The 16,755-nt window shown below is 50.2% G+C and overlaps 1 protein-coding gene across 1 annotated transcript in view; it reads right to left on the bottom strand.

Moving 5' to 3' along the window:
* Nucleotides 1–16,755, bottom strand: part of Cad96ca (tyrosine kinase receptor Cad96Ca) — a 116,951-nt gene that overhangs the window by 24,045 nt on the left and 76,151 nt on the right. Inside the window, exon 3 of the mRNA XM_077684080.1 lies at nt 14,468–14,619. Within this exon, the coding sequence (XP_077540206.1) occupies nt 14,468–14,619 (152 nt within the window). The remainder of the gene's footprint in view (nt 1–14,467; nt 14,620–16,755) is intronic.

Raw genomic sequence — 16,755 nt, 5'->3', positions numbered from 1 at the left:
TAAAGGCGCGTTGTCCGTTGCGAATCGCATACGTCGTGCGACGTTTGCGACGCCGCAAATCTACGAGCAGGGCGTCGCTTTTCGTCGCTTGGCGACGTGGCAGCCGATAGATCTGGGACCGATTCTTTTCGTCGCGCGATGCCACCCGAGACCAGCCGGCCAATCATGGAAACACAGTCGGCTGACGGACAGCTTTAACCGGAAAATAAAACGCGCGTTTACCATTGGCGTTGGAAATGGCCGCGGACTTGCGACCAGCCATGCACTTCATTCAGCGTACACATTTGTTCGATTCAGCGAACAGCGTGGGGCTCATCAGCGAGTAGAAACGTGTTGCGTTAGAAGCAAGCAATCTTGGTGGATGACTAGATGAATGTCGAGGCGGTAAACCAGCCTTTCCTCCCTTCAATCGGCGCACATTCGATGGGATAAGTAAATGCCATGGGGTTCGACGGCTCCACAGTCTTCTGCGTGTGAGCAGCCTTTGCGGGCGTGAAGCGTGAATTCTGGTCTAATTCAGAGACTGGAGGAAAGTCCAAACCGTATGGACACCTGCACACTCTTCTTTCCCCGGAAACGAAAACGCTCACGATGCAGTTAGAGGTTTGGATAACCTATAATCGATCGCGCCGACGAAACATCTGAGCACTCCTCGCGTGGTGGGATGGGGAGGAGCCATATATGGTCTCGTTCAGGGGCATAATTGACCATTACAGATTAGAACGGGGTAAATATCCCCTCGTTCACAGTACTCTCGAAAAATGACAGTCTGCGGCATGGCGCCTCTTACAGGTAAATACATTCCCAATCCGGCCATGTGCAGTTAACTGTTACCACGGGCTTTATACGAGCGAGTGTAAACTATACATAGGTCTGGGGAAGGTAGGAAGACCTACAGCATACTATATGGAGATGTCCCCAGAACAAGAATCCGTTAGGTGGTTCGTCATCAATAGAGACCAAGGAGCAGTGGGAAGCCATTCTGCGCATCTCCGAACCGAACGTCCAGGTTCGGGTTGTCCGAATGGAAGACCCCGCTGGAGCCCAGGGGCTTCTGGCCGCCGTCTCCTTTCCTTCAAGACTATGTTGGGCAAATAAACATTTTCTTCTCGCTGTCTTGTGGCGTGAAAGCAAACGTGCGCATTTTTACCTGCAATAATGAGTTGAGAAGTGCCCACCTTTTCAGCTCCTCCTCCCGCAACGTGCAATGCTGAGGGCACTGTTTCAGTTCAGTACCACATGTTTTACAGTGACTTATATCTGTTCTTTTCTCGTTAGCATACTTTTTAACTTTGCGCTCAAGTGCTTTTTGGAAGCACGGAGAAAGTCGAACGGAAGTAGTGCAGAAGGGGAACAACGGCGCTACGACCAGTCGCATCATCGTTGTTGCAATTGTGAGCACCGCCTCGTCGCGCTACGTGGGAGAGAGATAGTGGGAGCGTAGGGCTCAACGTTACGCCTAAACATATGTCTTAAGGCATAAGGTCATGCGTTTCGGTCTTACGTCCTCAATCGGCCCCCATTGGAAAGAAATTTTAATTGTCCTCATTGTACGTCAAGCTGCTGGTACGGCTTGACGTAGTAATCCCCCAAAACGAAACGTTAGGCGTAAGCCTGCGTACACCCGGCATTCGCTGCTGTTAGTCTAGAAGAGTGACTAGCCACGGACCACGGTTCATTGGACCCCACTTTATAAGCTCGGTGTGTGCCCCCACATGCGCCAAGCAATTAATGAATCAATCAATTCATCACTTTGAGCGCAAACACTATTTGTGGGAGGGTCGACCACAAGAAATCCGTGTTGTACTCTGGATACCGCGTGCGTACCCTGAAGCTTCCAGTAGGGTGTTACAAACCCACGGTGTAACATATACCCATTACGGGGCATTCGACACGCCAAACCATCTGCCATATTTTAAGATGATAGCCTTTTTTGGCCTACCTAAACGCGAACATTTTGGTCTATGAGCCTGCCTGTTGATGAAATAAACGCGGACTAAACCGTGTATGCAGTCATTTTATGGAACAACGACGGAGGTGATGCTTGCTAACAAGTAAGAAAGAAATGGCTGGTGGCGATTATAGATGACACATAGTCCGCCATCTTTACTAACGTCTGCCCACCCGTCTGCCCATCCGTCCGTCCATCGGTCCGTCTGTCTGTCTGTCTGTAGCTCGAATCAACCACTTGTCAACCGGCCGCCGCCCAGGAAGGACGCACTGAGCGTGCTCCTGCGATTGTCCTCACCCTCTCTTTTTTCCATGTCTTTCGAACACCATAACATCGCGCAATCTTGCCGCATCTCCACGAAACTAACGCCAATCTCTTTTTTTCTACCACGCGAAGGCAGTGACATTTTCTAAAATTTAACTCTGACCTCGAGCTTTTGCATTGGCGCGAAACTTCAAAAACCAACGTGGAGGTTCAGGTCGACCTTGTAATCCTGCTGTTGAAATGTAATTTTGCACTATATCAACGCCGATGTAGCTTTTAACACAATGGCACCTTAATCATCACAATCGACCCGTGAATAATAACTCTACAGACTTCTTTCTACAGACTTCTTTTTAATTTCACTTTTGCTACGGACATCCTCCCTCTAACATGAATGCGATATGCTAGAAAGCACTTGTGTAGCATTCATGCTAACGGCCCTAGTGTTGGGCGGACTACTCGCTGTGCCCCATCACTCGGCTGACCTACTCTGCTCATGGACGTGTGGCTGTCTTCGTTATTGCAGCGCAGAAAAAAACTTGTGATGAGTCCTTGAAATCAACATCCAAATTAATGAAAATGACAGTTCCTTGCGCCCTTTTAAAAGACTTAGCAGCGAAATACCGATAGTAATCTCGTAGGTATTTTGCAGAAAGACCAAAGGAAGCTCATTAGAAACCTTGTGTGCATTAGGGTTACGGCAGTCCTTGTTCGCAATTTTCTGCTCTGCGCTTTTAACGCCATAAAATCTGAATACTGTGGCACGATTAAATTGACCAGTGCACAAGGGTAAATCCCTCGATGAATTAGCTTAATACAGTGCAGGACAAAAGTTTAAGCACAATCGAGTTCGGAGATCGAAATGCACAATTGCTGGTGACGTGCCATCGACGCCTGTAAAGGGACACAGGAGGGTAGTTGCCGAAGTCTTACTTGTCTTATTTGTCGAAGCCTCATTTGCTATTTAGCGGTGGTTTACAGATTTCATTTATCTGTATCAACGAACGGGCGGAAGAGGGGGGAGCACCATTCATGCGACGATCCCAGCCACCGCAGCAACTGTCGTAATGATGTCACCCGTGTTTGCAGTGTATTTTCACACCATGTCACTCTTCCAAACATTTATTTTAATGCATTAAAAAGGAGCAAAATTGTGCAGTTTTGTTCGTGCGCACTCAGGTTGTGCAGGTTAAGCGACTAGAGGTCCGCTAACTGCGAACATGCCAGTGCGTTCTAGCCGACGTCTGCTAATGTGCGGGGAAGATGGTGCGAAGGAAACGGCGCTTTCAAACGCACCTTTCTCGATAAAAATGGCGTGTAAATCGATTGGAAATACGAAGGATATGGCCTGCGTATTTTAGGCTTTAATTTGCTGAGGTAATTAAACAGTGTTTAGAAAACACTTTCACGTTCCTTTAATGCTAGGTGCCTGCAAGTACAGGTGGAGGGAGGGAGGGGGGGGGGGAGAAGAGAGAGAGAGATGTTGAAGAAGGATCGTTTCAAAACCAGCCCAATGGAGCTTAAAGGAACAGAAGAGATGAGAATAAGGACGCAGGCCAGGACAAGAACATAAGCACATGTGAATACCCAGGAAAAAGTGTCACATAGGATGCACATATCACGTAGCGGACTTTGGATGCGGCCGCTTTGAGAAAGAGCGCTGGAACTCGTTCTATGGCCTATCAGAAAGCGCATGCAGTGACGAAGTCACGTTTCTTGGCGAAAATAAGCGCCGAAAGGTTGAGCGGCGCCTCGGTTTTTTCCTCGCACCTTTAAAAATGCGTTAGTAGGCACGACTTGGTCGTTGGCCAAAGCAGCATTGTTTGCCCGCGCGGCCCCGTCCGACGCACACTTCACGACCAAGGACTCGCTTGGCCTCGCAGGCATTCGCAGCATCCTTTGCGACGTACGCTGTCGCTATCATTGGCAGCTCGGATGGCGACGGTGTCGCCACGTACTCCGTTCGGACCAGCCACCCCCGGGAGGGGGGAATGCAGCGGGGCCCCGAGGGGGGGCGTGTTCGGGGGGATAAGGGCTACGATGCACACACGGGCGCTGCCCGGGCCCTGTAATTAGGCTCGGCGTGGAGGACCCTCCTCCGGCCGCGTCGCCTGACGACGCGTGGCAGCGGCCGTCCGGGTGCCCGGCGCGCTGGCCGACAGCTCGGCTGCTCGGCTGCTACGGCGCGCGCAACGCCATTGTGCCGCCCAAGGGGCGCCGCGCCCAAGGAGCGCGGGGGCCCACATCCGGAATGCCCTCCCAGCTCCGCCTACGGGACGCCCGTAATGAACTGCCATCAGGGGCCGAGATAGAGCGGCCGTACGACCCGGGATGCGATCTGGAGCACTCTCAGGGGATGCGCCTGTTTGCGCTGCTCTCTCTCCGTAGAGCAGGTGTCGCGGCTCGAGCGCGTGGGCGGCTGCGCCTGGGAGGCCGCCAGGGGACGCGCCCTGCCGGCGGTATTACGCGGCACGTGCCGTGCACGGCACGCGACCCAGCAGCGTCCCGGATGGAAGGAAGCGCGCCCGGGACTGGGCACCCAGCATCCGCCTCGGAACCGCCTTGCGCAAGGCTCCTCGCAACGAGCGTACGCGTTTTATTCAGCCTGGCTGCACGCTTTCGGCGGCCTAATCGACGTGTTGTTCGCTCTCCGGAAGCTGGCAACTACCTCCACTTGCTCCGCTTCTACTGCACGGCTACATTCGCTTTCGAAACCATTCTGCACACTTCGACTGCAGCACACAGCCCTGTTTCACGCCCTGTATGCGTCCACCTCAGTAAAGTCATTGATCTAGAGCTCACATGAAGCGCGGTCTCTACGTGTGAACAGTAAGTACTTCTCGATGCGGCTTACTCGGAGGCGGCTTAAGACAAAGGCGGCAGGCCAATCCTCTCCGAAGACATGTGTCATCGCATATCGAATTGTAATACTGCGACGAGAAGTCGTGCACTTCTTATATAAATGAACCGTTTCTAGCTTCTTTTGCGATCCCAGATCTAATGCCCACACGAAACTGGGGCATCTTGACCACTTCCCCTTCCCCACCCCCACCACCATCATCATCATCATAATAATAATCATCATCGTCGCCGTCGGCGTATCATCATAGTCATCAAATACCTGGGTCGATGCGTGCAATATGATAACATTGACAGCTTCGGCTATGGAATTGATGACATTGATCAGCACCATCATTATCTCCATTTCAGCTTAGTCATCTCGAGTTGATTATTTTTCCGCAAGTTTAGTGTCTAGACACTCCAGAAGTCCTCGCGGTTATTTTCGAACATCCTGGTCAATCCATTGTGAGGACGCGTGGCATCCGTAACCAGAGGTACCAGGCTACCTCGTCAATACAGTAAAATCTCTCTCTCTCTCTCTCTCTCTCTCTCTCTCTCTCTCTCTCTCTCTCTCTCTCTCTCTCTCTCTCTCTCTCTCTCTCTCTCTCTCTCGCAGCAGTAGCGACAGCAGCGCGCCACATCCGTCAGCCGGCGTTCTCTGATCGGTGCTCTGAATTCCCTGGTAGAGCAGGGGTGGATCACTTCTTTACAAACCTAGAAGCCATAGGTTCCAACCTCCGTAAGCTAAGATAATTTTTTTACAGGACTGTAACTGTGTGCGCCAGCCTAACGCGCCGCTCAGACACATCCCAACGTGCACGCGTGCGTGCGATTAAGTCCTATTTTTCCCACGCCGTAATGACAACAGGCGTGATAATAAAATGAAGAAATTCCAAGCTACCGTGTCCCAGAGAGAAAGCTTAGGCGCCCGATGAGGTCATGCTTAGCACTTGGATATACCCTTAAAACCAATGTTGATCGGTCTAACCCCACCGCTCCTGATTCACGCTTCACTGCAGTCAGTAAGGGTATAGGTATACATTGGTTAGACCAAGGTTACGACTTTGCTTGCCTGAGCTGTGACATTAGGCAATGCAAAGCAGAACCTTTCTTACTGCCTAAGTACTTTTTAAATTTCGCGCCCCTCCCTTGCCGTCACGCAACGCTGCGGCGTGAAATCTTTGCTGCCTTACAAAACATCATCGTGGTACGCATACAGCACCGCGTTGCAGCGCCACGCCCATTGCGATAGCAGCCATCCTGCGTCTTTGCGGCTTTTAGCGCACTGTAAAGCAAAATCCCTATGTAGCCTCCCGCGAAGAGCTTTCACTCTAAAAAATTAGCGCCCTTTTTCTGCACTGCCATGGCAAAGTCAAGGGTAACACGCACTATCTCTCGTATATCTCCTGGCTTACGTTGCTAAGATAAACCTCGCGCTAATTGTCTCAATTTCGATATCATTGTCAGGTGCCATTTATTACAGCGTAATAGCGTATGGCTGAGTGCGCGCACCCGGGGGGCTACTTCACGTGTATCTTTCTATACCATTTTGTCCATACCGCGCAACTTCTATTCACATAAACACTTTGGTGCACTTCTGAACGTTCTTTGCTGTCAAGCTATATGTTGGGGTAGTAAAAACCTATATAGATCGTTTCTGGGTACGTTGGTGGTGTAGGGACTGGAAGGTCGCGTGGTCTGGTCTCTGGACACCCGAAGAAGCATGGGCCTCCCGCTGGCCGTCAGGTTCTCACACATATCGCCGAGAGGAGGGTAGAGAAGATGGATTTAGAAGGATTGGGTGCTGTGCACACCCTATATTGGGGTGCGGGGAAATAAGCGTGCTTGAGAGCAATATTGGCATTTGTCGTGGGTCACGATGTGGTTGGGTACCCACTGTCTAGTTTTCAACTTAAAGTTTTGAGCCACAAATGGGTCAGTGCCTTTCGCCAGTTATTTTGAAGCGATTTACAAGTAGGGTGCGTGGTGGGTCGCTAATAAGCGCATATCGCTGCAAGCTTCTGGAAGCCCTCAATAATCACCGCGAGATTTCTCTAACAGCGCCCGCACTTCTGGCGCTTTTTTATTTTTTTTCTTGGGAAATATCTCAACAAGAAATTATGGCTCTAACCCCCGTTTTGTGTCAAAAGAATCAATGCTTACTCGTATTTTGAAATATTTGAGGAGGGAAGACTCGCTAAAGTTGAAATATTACCCGAATGCCATGGTGTACTCCTGTTACTCAACAACCATATTATCAATAGTATATTACCGTTACAGCCGTCTTGCAAATTTCTCTGAAAGCACCACGTACTGTGTAAAGACACACCCAAGGCGCTGTAACTTATTGTCTGAACTTTTGGCTTTGGTCCGACAATAAACGGTTTTTTTTTTCTAAAAAAAAAAATTAGCCTTCGCATTACTCTCAGCCGATTCAATCGATTTTTGCATGCCCTAAATAAGCACATCACATAGAGCACCGGCTGGCCTAAGCGATTGCTAAAGGAGCCATGCAGACATGTGTTGTATAGTGCCACCAGCGCTTGTCCGGCACGAAACGATGCTATTCCCTAAGACATTAAACAATTTAAGCTTCTCTCGCTGAATCGTGTGTTTCGTGACGTCAGCGATGACGCATCCAGAGCAAGCACTGAAGCGAACGTAAGTATGCGGACTATGGCTGCAGCGGAACGGCGGAACACCTTGCTTTTTCCTGTCAGTCCTCCTCATACCGCTTGGGTCCGCTGTCTACCCTTGCTTTGTTTTTGACCGGGATTGTTCCCTGATAATGCTTGTTACGGTTCATAGTACTCGTTTCGTGAAACACTGGATATGCTGGACAAACAGAGTCACAGAAGACAATGTCGCCTATGCCAGTTGGCCAGTGTAAGCTCGACGCGCCGGACGGCTGTGCGCGCCAACGTGCGCGCGGCATAGTGGGCGCGGCGCGCAGTAAGCACTGGTGCTTTTATCCCTCCAGCAGCCTGCCGCAGTTTCCCTTCACGGAGGGTGGCACCAACGACCGTACGGGTGCTTCGACACTACCGTGCCCCTCGCTGAGTGGCAATCGTTCGTACACCTGCACATGCCCTGTAACGGGCAACAACTTCGCCCACCAACAGGCTCGCGAACTGGCCCACTGAGGCCCCGATGTCACCGCAGCTCCGAAGACACTCCCAACCTATCAGGACATTACTCAATTTTACCGGACCACCAGACAAAAATTCCGTGCCCTCACCCATCCCTCAGCAAAACTCAGGAAATAACAATCCGATAATTACAAGCAGGGACGTACGTGCACCCGGTTCGAATGGATTTATTGTTTTCCGCACAGTACACCGCTGTATGAAAATTTTGTCCTCAGCTTGGTACCCGCCAGCATATAATTGTGGAATGCGCTCGCAATCCAGCCGTGCCACCCCTCTCCACCCCGTTCCTTTCCTGAGTTGTGGGAGACACAGGTGACCACCTGTCAACCGGAGGACCAGACTCTCCTGGTGACACCGGCCAAGACGGCTATATAGGGTAACGCATGGATTCCCGGACTAGGATTCCACTCTCCTTTTGAGCTCACTAAAATGTTCTCTCTCTCTCTCTCTCTCTCTCTCTCTCTCTCTCTCTCTCTCTCTCTCTCTCTCTCTCTCTCTCTCTCTCTCTCTCTCTCTCTCTCTCTCTCTCTCTCTCTCTCTCTCTCTCTCTATTGTTTATTGTTTACCCCCCATTCGTACTGCTATAAAAAGATTATGCATTAAATTTAAGCGCAAATAGTTCGTTCTGCAAGCTTAAAACCCCTCTTTTTATTTGCACTGGATTTTGCCGGCCGGAGCCAGTCGCACAGCTGCCCATTATACGTCATAAGTTCTAGTGCAGGAAATGAGCTCGCATGGCCACTCTCTATTTTTCCTCATTATATAGCTTATGTTGTCAATGAAAGTGGTGTCACTGTTATTGTAACGAGTCAATCTTTGGAATGAACCAAACTTGCGTGTTGTCTGCAAGGACCCTAAAGTTTCCAGATACATTATCTTACATGTCACTCTCTCACAGTGTTTCTTTTTTAATTGAAATGCTTAAACAAATTCCTTTAATCCCGCTTCACCCTTTCCCGTTTATGGACATTCCCAAATGGTAGTTAGAAGAAATGTAGGGGCGGACATACCCTTTTTTCGCCATTTGGCCCTTTCTGCGTTATCAAACTGTTGCTGCTGCGGCCGTCGGGATATTTGTATCCCCGTCAATGGAAGCTAGCGATGCAGGCCAACTCGTCTTCGCCATCCCTTTAGAGTCCCTTCCAGCTTAACGCTCGCAGCCAGGGAAGAATCCGGCGGTCTCGCGCCAAGCGATCTCGGCATCGGGGTACGTGCCGAAAAAAGAAGCAAACGTGAACGGCTGGCGTCTCGCCATCCGCGAGCCCATGAAAGGAACTTGGTGATTAAAGGTGCGTCTGTCGGGGCGGCCGTCCACGAGCCGCTGTTTGCCTTGCCAAGCCATACGACAGCCATAGAGCTCTCTCATGTGGCGCTCCCCTCTTCAAGGAAATTGTACGCTTCGAGCGTCGGGGACCAGTGGACCGGACGAAGCGGGCCGATTATTATCTTCTCTCTTTGTGTGTGGCTTCGCGAATGCGCCTAGCGATGTGCTTTTTGTTCGCTCCGTCCATTTCGTGAGGGGTGCATCCTGGTTTTTGTTTCGCTTTGTTTTATGTGTAAATTTAACCGTCTTGCTTATACACGGCGTCGGAAACGGGTATCATTTGCCAACGAACCTTGGGAAGCCTGTTAAACGCCCCACAAATGAAAAATTTCATTGGCTTTATACATAAAAGTGATTGCCTCGACGCCTCACAAAATAAGACGCACATCTGAAGTTTTCCCACCACAGACAGAACACTTTTAAGCGACTGGCGAAGAATTTCTGCATATCAAGCATTTTCAATGTTGTAGGCACGCTATATATTTTATAACACCATAAATGCTACCAAGGTGTATACAATTCAGCGGGACATTTGAAAGACCGCAAGCCTGCCGGTACGGCGTTGAGAAGCTCTGTAAGCGTCTGTGGGCATGGAAGTTGCATGACTTGCATTTGTGTCGTTATTTCATACGCCAGATTACTCGCTTTACGACGTCGCGGGTGTCCAGCCACAGCGATCTGCTGAAAGACATAAGACATACTGTGGTGCCCCACGAGAAATTACCGCTGCGTGGTGGCAGTGACGTCGCCCGTCATCCAGTCACTGGATTGCTTTCCTTTTTATAGCCGCACGCAATGAGCTGGATGCAAGTCACTGGAGGATGATCCTAGTACATTTCATGGTGCCGGCGACTCGACCGAGTGGTTGGCTTCATAAAGATCCTTGTGACACCGTCTCTCTCTAATGCTCCCTACTTGCGGCCTCTCAAAGCGGCGCGCCGTCAGCGGCTTGAGGTCGGCAGTCTTTTGTTAGCACCATCAAATGACTGAAGTGAGGTGAGCCCTCCAAAGACTACGGCAACTGACCCGAATCAAGGCCTTAGAAATGTGTGCCATCAGTAACGCATTTTTTCCTATATGATTTGCATGTTAATGGTTAGATTTGCAAAACAAAATGCGCGGGGTCCTCGCAGGGGGAGATGTATGTTCGGCGGCCGTAAACGGTTCCCCTCGCGCCGATATTGCGCGGTAGCGCAGCCGATGACACAACCGAAATTTAGGGCAGCCAGCAACGCCAGCTCACCCGCTGCGGGGTTGTGAAGAGCGGGGGAAGGGACTCTATGGACAGCACAGAGGGCCGGGTTGCGAGGACGGCAGAAAGGGTGGCCGGCGCGTCTGATGCTTTATGGAGGCAGAGGAGGCCGCGTTGATGCATGCGGCGCTCGCTGCCGGATCAAGCCCTCAGCGCGGAACCGGGCGTGTTGCACGGAGACGGGGGCCGCGTTGCGCGGACAGGCCAGTTTCCGGCTCGACGGCCCCGCCACCCGAACAATCCGCACTAACCAGTCTTTTTCGTAATGGCAGCTGCAGGGCATACATACGCACCGGCGCGCCAACAGTTCACAGTGACAGGCCGTCCGCGTGTGGGGATTTGTATACGCAGAAGATGAGGCACTCAGGTTTCCAGCTGAAGACCGTGCAAACTTAGGAGCTGGGTCGTTTCTCTTTCCTGTTAGTCGATGTAGACTACGCTACACCTTGCGGAGCTCCTTCGCGGCTTCTTTCCTCCGTCCAGACTGCCAGACGGAGACTTTTGTTGCATGTTGAAGGCTGCCTAGATGGTATAGGTGCTATGCGGCCTTAAAAGCTCCCGTTAGTTCACCGCCGCAATGCATCTGGTCTCAAATGATTATTTAGGCACGTTGCGTCAAAGGGCACCAATGGAGGTGTCCAAGAATACGCCTTCGCCTCGAGGAAACATCGGCAAATAGAATGCACAAAAGGAGGCTGAGTGTCTTTTCTCGCCTTTAGTTCAGTTAGGACGAAACCATGCCAGACATTGATCAAGTACCATAAGTTGTAAACCAAGCGATGACCAGCCGCAGCTCCTGCACCGAGAAGTATGACGCATACTTCACGTAAAAAAAAGTTTTATCTCTCTGTTGTGTACCTTAAGGGAAGTCGCTGTTACATTGAGGGGTACGGACGCGTGGGCAGTGGAAAGTCTATGATGGTGTGTTTTTGTGTCTCACCATGGAATTCGAAGGAAGAATCACGTTTTGTAGCCATTTTGCCCCAGTTTTAAAGTAAAATTCCAGTTTTAAAGCTTTAAAGTAAAGTTTACTTTACTTGAAAGTTAAGTAAGCAAGGAAACCAAATAACCCGTCTTGTTTTTTTAAGGGCCACTCTGGATATATGCTGCTCCCCGAAGCACTATAGGAAAGTTAGTAAATGCTATGAAACAATGAATGGCTGCCGGCCAAGTAGGTAGTATTCAAAAGGCTTACCAGATTACGTGACTCAAAGTGCGGGAAAATTGTGATCAGTTCTGAAAGACAGAGGAACAGTAACTACTTGGTCCTGCCCTTTTGTTAGAAGAAAAACAGGAAGGTCGTGCAGAAGCTCGGTGCGAGGCGCGTACGCGCGCTGCACTCGGGATGAATAAAAAAAGGGGGGCGGAAAACGTCGTCCAAGTTCACGGTTAGTAGACACGGCGTCTGCATACAATCAGCGCACTGGAACTGGGCCACACATCGCGTATGCGAAGACCACATGTCACGACTCGCTGACTGCCTGCGGCCTCCGCTGGCGGAAACGGGTCGCGGGCGTTCGTCTCGATCGCTCCCCAGCTGAAATCACAACAGCGTCGGAGTGGTGGTGTTCCCACCGGCGGGCGGCAATGGAGTGATTCACGGCCAGCGTAAAACGCGCGGCGATATCAAGACCCGCTGCGAAATCTGCGTTTCTTTCCGCACTTCGAGCTGTTCTGCGTGCAGGGGACGGAAAATCGGGACCGGTAGCACGGTCATTGTTTCCTTCGCCCTCCTTGAGGAGAAAATGTCGATTTGCGTGCGACAGTAGCGCGGCAATACGTTGCTCGTGATGCTGCCGAGGCGGATCTGATTCTTTGCGAAAACGGCCAAGTTAAACGTGCCGTGATAAACCGACACGCCGCTAGATGTTTTTACGCTATGAAAAACATCGGCAGCAAAAGTATTACAAAATAAGATGCAACCTGAAAATATATAAGATGCAACCTGAAAATCATTGCCCTGGATTAGCCTAGCTAACGCTTAGAACATGCATGGTACAGCGGGAAAGCAAAAGGAAGACGCTGCTCGCTACCAACTGCCATTTTGTCTTGCGCGTTATATACGTTTATTGACAATGGGGAAAGAATGTAAGCAAGCCTATTCTTCGTCGGAGTGGCTTAGAGCAGTACCAGGTCTTCGAGTTCACTTTTGGACCTTTACGGTCCAAAAGCATGGACATTTACGTATGCGTAAAGGTCCATACGGCAAGATTTTACAAAGCCAAATAATCGGTGTTCACGATAACACCGCGCTCGAGGTGTAATAAAAGGTTGGGGATATAACAAAAGGCCAAGAATCCATGGGTGTAAAAATTGTCTGTCCGCAGGCCTGCGAACAGTTCTTGGAGTCCCTCAACAAGCATTATCAGGGAAGATCCTGGAGGAATCTCAGGTTCTTCCCTCGGGTGCAGTATTCAAGCACCTCACAGACTTCTCAGACAGCTTGTCCACGTTTGCCAGATGACGGCACGCTGGCAGATTCCTCGTATAATAGGAGAAATAACACGCTCTCACTTTTTGGGGCTTTGAGAACTCAAGGTTAGGTGCTTTCAGTACCAAGAAAGAGTCCTGCATAACGACCCTTCTTGGATGTTCAACCCGGCAGAAAGCCACTGCGAGATACCGGGCCTATCCGGTTGCGGCTACTGGCCATCCTTGTTTAGACGCGTTCGTTGGTGTTGGAGCGAATACACAACGCCTATCAGGGCAGCCTACACCTTCACACTGACGGATCGGTCAGGAAAGACCTGCAAGCATACTAGGCCATGTTCACCATCCCAAGTGTAAACGCATCTTGAGGCGGGTGCTTTCACCGAACCACCATATTCGACCGTGCTGCCATCCAGGAAGCCTTTAAAGGATATCGTCGGTTCAGACCCAGGCTGTAATCACCCCCGCGACTGCATGTCCGTCCCCCAGCGCATACGGACTGCATGTCCGTTCCCCGGGGATAAATTCGTGAAGGCCCTTGACATTATTAAGCATGTTGCGGACTCAGGGGTTCTGCATCGCGTCTCACAAGCCCATCCCACGTAGCAGTGAAGGGGAACGAGAGGGGAGACCAGTTGGCAGAACACACCGTCTCGACGCCGAGTTGTGGTAGTACCATGGGGCAGCACGCACCTCAGGGCGTTACTTCATCAACGTTTTATGTCTACTTGGCCATCAATGCGCCATCTTTCATAAGAAGAGGATTGTCTCGGGCCGTTCGCACCTGGACGTGGCCTACATTACGGTGGGGGACGTCGCCCATTTTCTCTTTGAGTATGTAGGATGTACTATTCAACGACGAAAGCTTGAAAACACTTTGGGTGAGAAAGTTTTTGCGCTTGACAATTTGCATGCTCTACTGTACCAGATCAGCTGAAAGCTAGAAAGGCACGTAGTCTCATCATTCCTTCTGCACTTTATTGGTTAAATCGGACACACAAGTGGATGGTAGTGCGCTTATGTCGCCTAACAAGTTATCGGGGCGCCGTGGTGGAGCAACTACCGATTAGGAATGCAAGGCCCAACAGCTATTGCGTAACAATAACATTTAACGTTACCATGGTGTGAGCCAGCGATACGGCGGGTATTCGCTGTGTGAGACTCTCACTATGGACCCCCTTGCTGCGTTGCCCTTCTTCCGCACCTTTGGTCCCCCGACACCAGCGCGGTCATAGCAGAGCCACAGACAGACTCACCTGGCCCGCAAGTGACCTGGTGAGGAAGACTTCTCCGCTCCTCTTGTTGATCCGGAAGTAGCTCGAGCCGTCCAGGAACACCGCAGGCTCGATGCCGTACTCGATCACGTCCTGGTCTTCGTCTCTCGTCCGGACCGTCATTACTCGACTCCCTGCGCAAGACGACAGAACCGAGTGAAGAGCGCACGCCGACACACACCCCCGTGGCAGAAAATGTAGGGGCAGTCACGATTGTTGGCTTAGTAGACTACAGCAAAAGTCGCACGACGCGTGCCCGAAATTATCGCTCTCGTGTCACTTTTCAGACATCTAAGGCACTCCTCTTAAAACATTTTTAGTGGCGAAAGCCATTCTTATGGAAGGAATCCAGCCGTCAAGGACAATATTACTGGGCTTGTCGTTTTAGAGGAGGACGGCGCATGCACGCGGGAGGGAGCCATGCACTGTGGCGGTTGTAGGGGAGTCTGTGGGCGCGAGGCTGCCGTACCCACCAACGCACCCACGGAGTTCATGCTGCAATGCGGCGTATGAGGCGTTACAAGAACGAAAATCCTCGCGGCCCGCTGTTCGCTTTCAATTACCGGCCGACTGGACTGTGCAAGTCACGATATATTTTTCTTCCGCCTGCTGCATCTTATAACCAACCAAAAAACTTAAGTAGAAAACCAACCGTTCATTTATGCTCCCCTTATCACCAAACAATTATGGTCGAGTGGCTACGATTCCCCCTTCGGTAGCATAGTCTGCAAATGCATAAATTTTACTGCTCACGCCTGTGCCAAATCTATCCACGGACGCACACGCAAATATTCTAACATCAATTCGGCACCGCTGAATGCATTTCGTATGCAAAAAACCGTCCAAGCACCGAATTATACAGTGACCTCCTCGTTAGAGGCGCTTATAATGTAAGGAAACGTTCTTTGACGACATTTTGTCATTTTAATCAAGGGGACAAATAGAACCTCTTTAGGCTATTATTACACGCGTTACAATGCATTTCCGCTTTTTAAACGATGATATATTTATATCACTCCCTCCATGCTTTCCACTCTACAAAGTCTCCTCGAATCTGCTTCCCCACAATGCACACACAAGGACAATCCCTGCGACCACAGCGCCCTGCGCTCTGACAGTGCATGCCCGAGGATTTGCATTGCGCGATGTCGCAACACAGATCACATTTTGGCGTCAAATTATATGTCGAGCCTCTTTATTGGCCACATTTAATCCCTCGTACGCCGCAATTGCTCATTCAGGTGCAAAGAAGTTCCACGAACATGCTTTACGGTCTTCGCGCGCATAAGGAGTGTCGTATGGAAGGAAGAAAGGGCTTCACCCTTGTGACTCCCCTTGCTCCAACGAGTCGTGAGATTGGTTGAAACGTCTAAAAGGATTAAGCATCGTACTTCAGCGCAATTATTTGTTATGCGTAGGTCTTGAACTCCGCCCAATAAAGAAGAAATTGATGGGGTCTCTCGACGGGTATTGTTTAGTGCATGAATGTAGGGGAAGGAAAGAAAGCTTTGATCGTACATTTATTTTTTGTCCGCAAGCTTAAAATTCCGTTGTGAAGTCCGCGAGCTTTAGCTTTGAGCAATGGAACGGCGTGAATGTGCAGTCGCGAGCACGAGGACAAAATTATTCAACAAACTGGTACGCGCTCTTAGGGCTAAGACATGAATCACCGGCCAAGTTTGTTGTTTGCCTGAATGGTTCATTAGATACTGAAAATGACGAGTGAGAACTAGCCTTCTCTTTTCGGTCGCAGGGTCCACTAGTTCTGCACACACTGTGACTACATCACCGGCAGTATGTTTGAAGTCGTAACCGAAAGAGCCACTTAATTCCGATCACGAAATAACTTTTGACGTCATTTTCTCTCAAAAACTCCCTTCTAGTTCTGGTGTCAATTTTACTCTTAAAGGTTAAAAGCTTGCATCAGCGCCCACTACATTATAGACAGCTTTAGAGGCAGTATCATCGCAGCGTCCTCGGGGTGTCCTTAGGTGGCGTGTTTATCCGTGCTACTCCATACGGTCACGTAACGGACAATATCATGCCGGTTCAAACTACTCAGCCCACTCAGTCCCACTTAACCCAGGCGCTATTATCACAGGTGGAGACGCACACCAGACCACTATAAAATGAACTATACTGGCGTTTCGGTGCAAGTTTCTTCATAACACATTATTGCCAAACACGGGTTAAGGCAAATTTTTCTTGGTTGTGATAGGTGCTGAGAGCATGCGTACCTGGGTGTAGTCATAAGGTCAACCAAATTTGTC

The sequence above is a fragment of the Haemaphysalis longicornis genome, unplaced genomic scaffold, assembly GCF_048455015.1.
Source record: "Haemaphysalis longicornis isolate Haplotype H1 unplaced genomic scaffold, Haemaphysalis longicornis Haplotype H1 scaffold_1, whole genome shotgun sequence".
NCBI lineage: Eukaryota > Metazoa > Arthropoda > Arachnida > Ixodida > Ixodidae > Haemaphysalis > Haemaphysalis longicornis.
The sequence above is the reverse complement of the archived record's forward strand: the minus strand, read 5'-3'. Positions and strand labels throughout refer to the sequence as shown.